General features: G+C 40.4%; 1 protein-coding gene across 1 annotated transcript in view; it reads left to right on the top strand.

Moving 5' to 3' along the window:
• Positions 1-440: 440 nt before the first annotated feature.
• The window catches only part of ACOT9 (acyl-CoA thioesterase 9), a 32,057-nt gene continuing 21,066 nt past the window's right edge, over positions 441-11,431 (top strand). The window contains exons 1-4 of the mRNA XM_006764153.2: positions 441-586; positions 6,709-6,806; positions 8,231-8,257; positions 8,863-8,908. Of these exons, the coding sequence (XP_006764216.1) occupies positions 441-586; positions 6,709-6,806; positions 8,231-8,257; positions 8,863-8,908 (317 nt within the window). The remainder of the gene's footprint in view (positions 587-6,708; positions 6,807-8,230; positions 8,258-8,862; positions 8,909-11,431) is intronic.

The following is an 11,431-nucleotide window of genomic DNA, read 5'->3' as shown; positions in this document are numbered from 1 at the left end:
CGGCCTCGGGTGGGGCACGGCGCTCCCCACCTTAGCGTCTTGTGGCGTTGAGTGTGATATTAATAGCGAAGCGGCACTTTAAGGGAGGAAGTTGGGTGTTCCCTGAAATTCCTTTACGTTTGCTCATCCTGGGTGTGGTTTGGGGGTAGCCCCTTATCAGAAAGCTGGTACTTGGAGTCCCATATTACCTTTTCAGCCCTTTGCCCTCCTTTGGAGAACATTTTTAGGGTTATGTGCTTGGCCTACTTGGACTCAGACTTAAGTGTGTTGTAATGTAGGGTACTTACTGGGCTCTCAGGACTGTATGACGAGGACCCCTGGTGCTGACTGCGACTTTACCTTTAATGAGCAGCAAGGCAAGCGGGCAGAGGGCTTTGATTGGGTCGCTTGGACGAAGAGAGGATGCTATTTTGTAAATGTCATCATCCCAGCTTACCCAGATGAAGCCTAAGGCTTTAGATTTCAGGGTGTCTGGCTCTCGCCCAAACCCCTTCACTGGAGCCTTCCAGCTGTTCAAGTTCTTTCTGCCTGTCTGGGCCCCAGGGGGCCCTTCACCGTTCTACCTTCTGGAATCATCCAGCTACAGGTGCCCCGCCCGGCCCCTCTGGTGTGGCCCACAGGACTTCTGACAGTGATCCCCCTCAATTCTCTTGGGGGGTCCTGGTTCTCTCTCTGTGGACCTTGCTATCCTTGAGAAAAGTTCTCTCTGTGTGTGTCTCTTTATAGCATTTAAAAAGCACCCTTTTTTATACTATTTGAAGACAGGTTTAAAGTCAGGTTAAAAGAAGGACCACAGAAGGGGAAAGGGGAACATATGTAATACTTTCAACAATAAAGATTTTTTAAAAAAAGGAAGGACCACAGTTGGACATCATGTGAAAGGCCCTCTACAAACTCCACAGCCTTGCCCATGTGCCTTCTTCCAGGAAACCTTTCTTGATCTCCTCTCCCCCAATTTGGAAGTCCCCTTTCTTTGCAATGAACACACATAAATTTGCATTCCTTCCTCATGAGTCCTATTGAACCCTAAGACGGTACTCCTTAGTGCCTAAGAGAAAGAGTTCATCAATGAATATGGACTGTCCAAGATGATTAGGTTATTGGACTGGTGGGCAATCTTTGTAGCTTCTTTTCCTCCCACTCACAAAAGAACCACCTGAATTTGCTTACTTCTAAATTGAAGCATTCCTTCAGAGTAGAGGGCAAGAATGGCGTTGCCTGTTGCTGTACTGAAAAAATTCTTCCCAGACACCCAGCCTAAGCTTGGGATCTAGAACAGAGCCAAGACACTTAAGTGACTCCTTAAGCAAGCTGTGGAGAGCTTGGGCTCCTTGGTCTTCTTTTGTTGGAAAGATTCAATCAGGGAGCGCTAGGGCCTGAGTTTCCCCAAAAGCCTTTTGACAGTTTCTTTTAAAGGCCTAGGGCAGCGGTTCTCAACCTGTGGGTCGCGACCCCTTTGGGGGTTGAATGACCCTTTCACAGGGGTTGCCTAAGACCATTGGAAAACACATATATAATTACATATTGTTTTTGTGATTAGTCACTATGCTTTAATTATGTTCAATTTGTAACAATGAAAATACATCCTGCATATCAGATATTCACATTATGATTCATAACAGTAGCAAAATTACAGTTATGAAGTAGCAACGAAAATAATTTTATGGTTGGGGGTCACCACAACATGAGGAACTGTATTAAAGGGTCGCGGCATTAGGAAGGTTGAGAACCACTGGCCTAGGGGTTTTGCTCTAAAACGTCTGAAGTCTTCTCAGGGAATAAGCCAGTTACCCTGGGGTGCCTGGGTGTTGGGTAATGATGAAATCATTCTCCCTCCCTTTTCCTCACTGCTGCATATATAAAGGGAAGTAGCCGAGATTGTGACAAGAGCAACTGCATATGTACGTATGGAAGAGGGATCAGAAGAACTGCTCTCTCTCTAGTTGACTGGCACTGGGAAAAATCATCTAATTCTTTGAACCTCATGGTTTTCAGGAGGTTGATCTGAATTAGAGTTTTTAAATATAAGAGCCTTATGGGGGTGTCAAAAGGGGGTGGTCTGTGAACCTTCTGAAATAGTATATGCCATTTTTATATATCCATTTTCATCAGATTATCAGTAGATAGAATACTAAATTGGAAGTTATCATAAACTGAATGTTCAAGAGCAATAGAAACTTTTTATACCATTTTTTGATTAGTCAACAATTTTTTAAAGTATTCAAGTTATGCCTTTGTTTTGCTACAGGGGTATATCTCCAAAATTTTTAAGGCAATATACAAAGAACAGGATTGCAGGACCACAGTTTTCCAAATAATTTGTCTCAAGTGTTTCTCTGCATCCATCAACTCCATTTGGTTCACAATTCAGACATGGCCCATCATAGTGCCTAGCTTATGCTTTCTAAATTTCTGGTCCTTTTTTACTTTTGGGGGAGACTTTGGAGAAGCATGACTTTCTGCAATAGTAATAGCTGATGTGGGTGTTTTTATTGTTGTTTTGTTTTTGAGGACTTTGCTAGTGTATCAGGCACGCTTCTAAGGGTTTAACATGATAACTTCTTTTTTTTAATATATATTTTTATTGATTTCAGAGACGAAGGGAGAGGGAGAGAGAGAGATAGAAACATCAATGACGAGAGAGAATCATTGATTGGCTGCCTCCTGCATGCCCCACAATGGGATCAAGCCCGCAACCCGGGCATGTGCCTTGACCGGTATCGAACCTGGGACCCTTCAGTCCATAGGCTGACACTCTATCCATTGAGCCAAACCAGCTAGGGCAACATGATAGCTTCTTTATCCTTATGACAATCCTATGGGATAAGTGCTATTAGTTTCCCAATTTTACAGATGAAGAAACCGAAGCTCAGAGAGGTCAGATTACTTGCCCAAGGTCACTCTTCTAACAAACAGCATGTTCAGGCTCTTAACCTCTGTACTGTACTGCCTATCACTCAGGCAGCATGGGATGGTTTTCATCACTCTTCAGAAAATGCTGTCTCTTAGTGTAACAAAACAAAAATGCTTATGTATATGTATATTTACCCAGTTTATAAGATGGTTATATACCTCCCATTACTTTGTGGTGCATACATATCAATATATTTAGCTACTCAGAGTCAGGTCTTATTTCATATATTGGGAGCATCTACTGCATCTATTATAACTGCTAGTTAAGATTTTGAGGGCATGATATTTTGCTCTTTCAGCTAATTTTAGCAATGAGAAATATTGTAACTGAAATCAAGGTTCGGCTGCATATCGCCACGAAAGCTATACTCATGAGACAGATGCTGGTGAAAAAAGAAAGAGGTTTATTCAGGTGTTGGCCACTTTTGTCTGAAGCCCATCTTCATACCTCAGTGCAGAAAGAGGTTTTTATAAGGAGGGAGAGGGAAAGCAGAACAAAGAGATCAAGGGGAGGGGGTTGAAAAGTTCTCTACATGCAGGCCAATACAGTTCATTCTGTTCAAGTGATGGTCTGGTGTGTGTCATCCTGGTTTTCGTCATCATGGTTTTACATCATCCTGGTCTTATATCATCCTGGTTTTACTGTTGAAGGTCAGCAATTCTAGAGCCGTGATGACTGAATGTCAGAGTCTCTATCTTCTGAAGTTAGTTCCTAGGATTCTTATACAAACACTAGAGGCCTGGTGCACGAAATTCGTGCGGGGGGGCGGGGCAGGGGGAGGGAGGTCCCCTCAGCCCAGCCTACACCCTCTCCAATCTGGGACCCCTTGGGGGATGTCTGACAGCCAGTTTAGGCCTGATCCCAGGGATTGGGCCTAAACCGGCAGTCGGACATCCCTCTCACAATCCTGGACCACTGCTCCTAATTGCTCACCTGCCTGCCTGCCTGGTTGCCCCTAACTCCCCCCCCCACCTCCACCAGTCTGGTTGCCTTTTACTGCCGGCCTGCTCACCCCTCATGACCCCTCTGCTGGCCTGGTTGCCCCATGCAGCCTGCAGTTCAGTCGTTTGGTCATCCCTCACTAACCCCCCTGCTGTCCTGGTCTTAGGCAGCCATCTTGTGAGGGTGTGATGGTTAATTTGCATATTACCTCTTTATTATATAGGACGCTGTTTACCTATAAGCTACATATTAGTCTGAGTCAGCATTTACAGAAACAATGTCAGAACAATGGTGGGGTGAGTTACAGTTGCCCACTGTTACAATATTAGTTTTCTCCAGTGAGCTTTTTAAAATCCAATACATTCAATTGCAGAATGCTAGTGTCTGAGAAGGCAGAATGAAGGACTGTTTCCTTCAATAAGGGATTTGAACCTACAGAAAATACGTAAAGTGAAACAGTGAGAACAAAAGAAAATGCAGCTCATGTTCTGAGAAAATGCAAACTAGAAGGTCAAGACTTAGAATACTGAAATATTAATATACATATAAAAGTACAGAAGTGGAAGATTTATTGTGGAAAAAAAATAAAGCTAAAATATATAAGGTAGAGAGACTTATTACTTATTTGATTAAAGAATAAACACAAGTCCTGGCTGCCATAGCTCAGTGGTTGTATCAACCTATGAACCAGGAGGTTATGGGTTTGATTCCTGGTCAGGGCACATGCCCAGGTTTTTGGCTCAATACCCACTGTGGGGCGTATAGGAGGCAGCCGATCAATGATTCTCTCTCATCATTGATGTTTCTATCTCTCCTAACTCTCCCTTCCTCTCTGAAATCAATAAAAATATATTTTAAAAAATGAATAAACACAAAACCCAAACCCCAAATACTCCAACAAGTGTTCTGATCTTAGTTGGCCAGCAGGGGTTGTATCACAGCTAGTGTGATGACTGGATGGCTAAGGAGTTACATGTAGGTCTTACCAAATATTTTTACTGAGAGAATTTTCCAGAATGCTGTATTTAATTCTAGAGAGAAATCTATAGTGAAGTTGGGCACTAAAGAAAATTAAAAATATACTTTATGTTGGGGCGGGGGTGTCATCACTTGTTCTGGTACTAGGTAGTAAGAATTTACTAGTAACTTGAGCTAGAGTGAGTAACAGTATTTAGGGATCATGACCTCTTTAGTACCTTGTCTTCTTTACCTGTGCTCTCAACAGATCAGTTTGTCAATCCCTGATACTATATATGTGTTATTCGTGATATGACAGTGTATGGCTAGGAGTCAACACTTAAAGCAATAGTGAATAATAAAAATCAGTTTAAATAACTTATTTTGGGAGAATAGGGTAGGCACATTTTGATAATTAGCTTTTATTTCATTTCATTTGGAGATTAGAAAATTTCTGCCTAAGTGCAATAAATACTGTCTTTGAATATGGAAAGGGTTAATTCTGTTTTCAAAGCTGATAAACTTATAATTGGGTTTAGCTTATCTGTTGAGGAAATATGGTGTGATAATGAAAAAACATATGTTCATAATTTATTCATTTACCAAAACAATTCTGGGCTTCTGAAACTAATAAAATAGAAAGAGCAAGAATAAATCCATTAAACCTGGTTGATATCTTTTATGTGTTTTGTAGCTAGATACCTAATTGGTCTCTGTGCTCAGAAAATATTTACTCTGAGCCCTGGCCAGTGTGGCTCAGTTGGTTGAGTGCCATCCTGTGCAAAGAAAGATTGCCAGTTCAATTCCTGGTTAGGGCACATGCCTGGGTTGTAGGCTCAATCCCCAGTAGGGGGTGTGGAAGAGGCAGCTGATCCATGTTTTGCTCTCTCTCCCTCTCCCTTCCTCTCTCTGTAAAAATCAATAAAAATATGCTTTTTAAATCCTCACCCAAGGATATTTTTCCATTGAGTTTTTAGGGAGAGTGGAAGAGAGAGAGAAAGACAGAGAGAGAAACATTGATGTGAGAGAAATTCATCGATTGGTTGATGGTGGGGAGGAGCCTGCAACCAATGTATGTGCCCCTTGACCAGAATTGAACCCAGGACCCTTTGGTCTGCAGGCCGATGCTCTATCCACTGAGCCAAACTGGCTAGGGCCAGTAAAAATATTTTTAAAAAAGAAACAAGAAAAGATATTTACTCTGAGATTGATGGGTGCCAGAGGAGAGGGGGTTTGGGGGACTGGGTGGTGAGTGTGAAGGGACTGAGAAGTACAAATTTGTAGTTACAAAATAGTCACAGGAGGTAAAGTATAGCAAAGCAAATATAGTCAATATTATTGTAATACTATGTATGGTGGGTACTGAAAATACCAGGGGGGATACTTTGTAAAATATATGATTGTCTAACCACTATGCTGTACACCTGAAACGAATACAAAATAATATTGAATGTAAGCTGTAATTGAACAATTAAAAAAAAGAAATGTTTACTCTAGTTGGAGAGATGATTTATAGAGTAGCCTCATATGCAAATGTGTATACACTGGAGAAATAAGTATAGACCCCTAGAAGACAATATACAGTACAGTCATGCATTGCTTAATGACAGGGATAGTTCTGAGAAATGCTTTGTTAGGTGATTATGTCATTGTGTGAACATTATAGAATGAACTTACACAACACAAACCTAGATGGTATAGCTTACTACACTCTTAGGCTATATGGTATATCATGTCGCATATGCGATCTGCTGTTACCAAATGTTGTTATTTGGTGCATGATTAGGCTAAGGATGTGGGACAGTCATGTGCTCTGGAAGGAGGCGCAGGTCTTTGGGGTTGCCAGGGGAAAAGCCATGGAACCTACTTTAAGTGTGTTTATTCTTGTTTTGCAGGCTTTGTACCTTGAGCAGGGGGCTGCTTACTCCTGGCAGAGGACTGACTCAAGGGTTCCAGAATCCTGAAAAACAGAGAGTCTTCCACATTCATGAAGGCAAGGGTGTTTACTTTTTAGACTCAAGTGGTTAAAAACCCTATTTTATTTGGGAGGCATGTAGATAGATAATTCAGGGCAGATGAGGCACACTACAGGTAGATCTTTCATAAACTTCTTATTTATAAAATGATCAGGATAGCTGTGGGTAGAAATCACATTCAGAACCTTGGGGACTGACTTCTTTTAGTAGTTAAATGATTTCCACTTCCCATGTGTAGGTACTGAAGAGGAAGACACAGAAAAAAGAAATCTGATGCATAAGTAAGAGATGGGTACTTTAGTTGTACCAACTAAATGCTCTTAGTACACCATTTTGTTAGAGGGACCCTGTTTAATCCATGTTTAATTGAAATTAATTTCAGTTATTAATCTGATGTGCAAGTTATGGATGTCTTTATCAATTTAGGAGTACTCATTATAATTAAAATTGTGGATTTTTAAAAGTTTTTTAAAAATATATTTTTATTGATTTCAGAGAAGAAAGGAGAGGGAGAGAGAGATAGAAACATCAATGATGACAGAGAATTGATCATTGATCAGCTGTCTCCTGCATGCCCCCTACTGGGGATCAAGCCCGCAACCCAGGCATGTGCCCTTGACCGGAATTGAACCTGCGACCCTTCAGTCCGTAGGCCAACGCTCTATCCACTGAGCCAAACCGGCTAGGGAAAAATTGTGGGTTCTTTAAAAGGTCTACATAAACATATATGTATAAATATAATTTAAAATTCTACTTTCCTTTTTGGCCCTCAGCACTGGCTTTCTTACACTGACTGAACTAGTAATAATCGTTTTATGTTAGCGAGCATCAGTAGTCTGTATGCTGTTCCAGGTACTTTCTGTTCATTTATTTAAGGAACTCAGGAGAAAAAAATCAGAAATAATACTAATTTACTAATTAATTTTTGTAGTTTTCTATGATTTATTTTATAGAGTTTGCACCAAATTTATGGGATATATATAATTGACAAAAAAGTCAACCATGGCCTAACTGGTTTGGCTCAGTGGATAGAGCGTCGGCCTGCACACTCAAGGGTCCCAGGTTCGATTCCAGTCAAGGGCATGTACCTTGGTTGCGGGCACATCCCCAGTGGGGGGTGTGCGGGAGGCAGCTGATCGGTGTTTCTCTTTCATCAATGTTTCTAACTCTCTGGCCCTCTTCCTTCCTCTCTGTGGAAAATCAATAAAAAATATACATTAAAAAAAGTCAACCATTTTCCCATGTTAATCTAACCATATTTGGTTTTGCTCAGTTAGTTATTGAAGGACAAGGACCATTAATTTCCTGTAACTTGAATATATATTGTTAAATGCTAGAAAAAAAAACATGAACTCAACACATTATTTGAAATCCTAAAGATTTATTTTTTAGTTTTGAATCACTACTGCTTATCTAATTTATTTTCCCTTTATCCATATAGCATCTTCACCTATACACGTGAATAATGGTGTGTGTGGTAATTAGTATCAACCAAGTGATTATTTTTTTATACTAATTCTTTCTTCTACTTTTGAGCAGTGGATATTAACAAAAATTAAATTGCATTATTTGCCTTCCCTTGATTTACATTTTTGCTTCATTTTTCTGGCTTAAGCTTTTCTAACAATTAGCATAGTATACGTAAGTATATGAGAAATCAATTAGAATGATACTCAAATTTGGATATTACTGTTAGTCCCTGAACTAATTTGATCTACTGCCTATAAGATAGATGGGGATTTTGTTCATAGTATCTCCATCAAAAACGGACTCCTATTAACACTGATATAGCCCCATCAATGAATAATTGGAATTATCCTTTTTTGTTTGCTTATGTAAACCCTAGTGATTGGCACAAGGGTATTCTTTTCTCTGCTGAGACAATAGTTGTTTCATGTTTTCAGGAAGCAGAGACCTGAACCCTTCTCTGAGTTATTTTTGTGGCATTAAATGAAAATTCATGGATCTTTAAAGCTTTTGAGTGCATGAATTGCTTTTCTTAGTTCTTGCGCTTGTTGCCATTGTTCTCATATTTCTTTGTTTCAAGGGATGACCTCTTTATTTTTGTTTCAGTTCGAGATAAGCTGCGGGAAATAGTAGGAGTATCTACCAACTGGAGGTACGCACTCTTGTATATTTATTCTTTCATCCCTGAAGTGGTATGCGAGGCTGTAATTAGGGTCAGTTGATGGTCTCATTGTAGGGTCGGGGAGGGAGGAGCTGTGTATGGAAATAGATTGAAAGGTGCTTTTTTTACTTGAGGGAGAAGATCAACATTCCAACATGTTGATCAGTTGATGCATTGTTGCCATAAAATAATGTGATTTACATGTACTCCACATTTTTCTAGAGACAACTTCAGCTTAACCTAAAATTGTCTTCTATAGGACAATAAAATATAGACACTTGCATTAATTTGCCATTAACTCATATTTTTTTTTTTAAAGATAGAGCTGGGGTTGAAGCTAGGTGGTCTGGCTTTATGCTCTGAACTCTTTTTTAAAAAAAAATATGTCTTATTGATTTTTTACAGAGTGGAAGGGAGAAGGATAGAGAGTTAGAAACATCAATCAGCTGCCTCCTGCATGCCCCCTACTGGGGATGTGCCCGCAACCAAGGTACATGCCCTTGACCAGAATCGAACCTGGAACCCTTCAGTCCGCAGGTCGACGCTCTATCCACTGAGCCAAACAGGTCAGGGCTGTACTCCACATTTTTCAAAGTGCATTCAGGTACATTACTTCACTGGTTCTCAACAAGAGTTGTGAAAGGCTTATGGCATATGTTTCTATCTGTTTTTATGGATGATGAAACAGAAACTTCAAGAGATTCAACCATTATCAGGGTTTGGGACTTGAACCCAAGTTACCTGGTTTTTCTATTTCATGAAGTCTGACTACTTTATTGCACCTTTTTAGTTCACAATTAACCAGGTTCTTTTAAAAAATATATATATTTTATTGATTTTTTTACAGAGAGGAAGGGAGAGGGATAGAGAGTTAGAAACATCGATGAAAGGAAAACATCGATCAGCTGCCTCCTGCACACTCCCTACTGGGGATGTGCCCGCAACCAAGGTACGTGCCCTTGACTGGAATCGAACCTGGGACCCTTAGAGTCCGCAGGCTGACTCTCTATCCACTGAGCCAAAACGGTTAGGGCAACCAGGTTCTTATACAGTCTTTCTCTTTTAGTATTTTTCTGATGTAAAATAGGATAATGTTCCTCTTGGTGGACAGAATTTTGAGGCTAAAATGAGATAAAGAGTTCAAGTGATCACTAGGCATGCAATAATCTATTGTTGGTGCCCTGGCTGGGTAGCTCATTTAGTTAGAGCATCATCCTGATATGCCAAGGTTGCGGGTTTGATCTCCAGCCAGGGCACATACAAGAATCAAATAGTGAATGCATAAATAAGTGGAACAACAAATCAATGTCTCTCTCTCTCTCCCCCTCCTTCCTTTCCCCCTCCCCCCCTTTTCCACTCTCTCTCAAGTCAATAAAAATCATAACCCATTGTTGGTATAAAAGTCATCTAATGACTTCTTTATAGGAAAATTTCACCTTTCTAAAAACTAGGAAAAAGAATACCTATGTCCCAACCATCTGGATTGGATGCTTATTAACATTTTTCCAGATTTGCCAATATACAGAAACTGGCTGAACTGTTTCTAAGTTAATTACAGCTATTACAACACTTCAGCATACATCTCCAATACATAAATATATTCTCCTATGTAACAAAATCAGTAGTCATGTATCTTCCACAAGGAAGACAAACTGTAACATAATGAAATTGACAATAATTCCCTAGTAGTATATTACACATTTATATTCATAATTCCTCAACTGTTCCTCAGATGTCTTTTATAGCTCCCCCCCGCCAAAATCACTTTCCCAGAATGCCCAGGTTTGCATATAAGTCTAGCTTTTTAAAAAGCATCAAGATCCAGCCCAGCCAGTGCGTCTCAGTGGTTGAGCATTGACCCAGCAACCACGAGGTCATCAGTTCAGTTCCTGGTCAGGCACATGCCTGGGTTTTGGGCTCGATCCTCAGTAGGAGGCATGCAGGAGACAGCTGATCAGTGATGTTTCTCTCTCATCAGTGTTTCTATCTCTTTATCCCCCTCCCTTCCTCACTTTCTAAAAAAAAAAATCAATGAAAACATATTTAAAAAACAAAAACAAAAACAAACCATCAAAATCCAATAAAGGATTACATATTGCATCTGGTGGCTAGGACTCTTTAATCCCCCCCCCCCTCTAATCTAGAATAATAGTTATCCCTCTGTCCCTTTTTTTTTTTCATCACCACGAGCTTGACTTGAAGGCCAACCCATTTGTCTTGTAGAATGGTCCATCTTCTAGATTTACCTGGTGCCATTTAACTTATTCCTCTATCCCCTATATCTTTTGCAGGCTAAACTTTTCTGGCAATAATAAATACTTCTAGCCGAAACCGGTTTGGCTCAGTGGATAGAGCGTCGGCCTGCGGACTGAAAGGTCCCAGGTTCGATTCCGGTCAAGGGCATGTACCTGGGTTGCGGGCACATCCCCAGTGGGAGATGTGCAGGAGGCAGCTGATCGATGTTTCTCTCTCATCGATGTTTCTAACTATCTCTCTCCCTTCCTCTCTGTAAAA

The sequence above is a fragment of the Myotis davidii genome, unplaced genomic scaffold (genome assembly GCF_000327345.1).
Source record: "Myotis davidii unplaced genomic scaffold, ASM32734v1 scaffold2301, whole genome shotgun sequence".
In the NCBI taxonomy this organism is placed as follows: Eukaryota; Metazoa; Chordata; class Mammalia; order Chiroptera; family Vespertilionidae; genus Myotis; species Myotis davidii.
The sequence above is the reverse complement of the archived record's forward strand: the minus strand, read 5'-3'. Positions and strand labels throughout refer to the sequence as shown.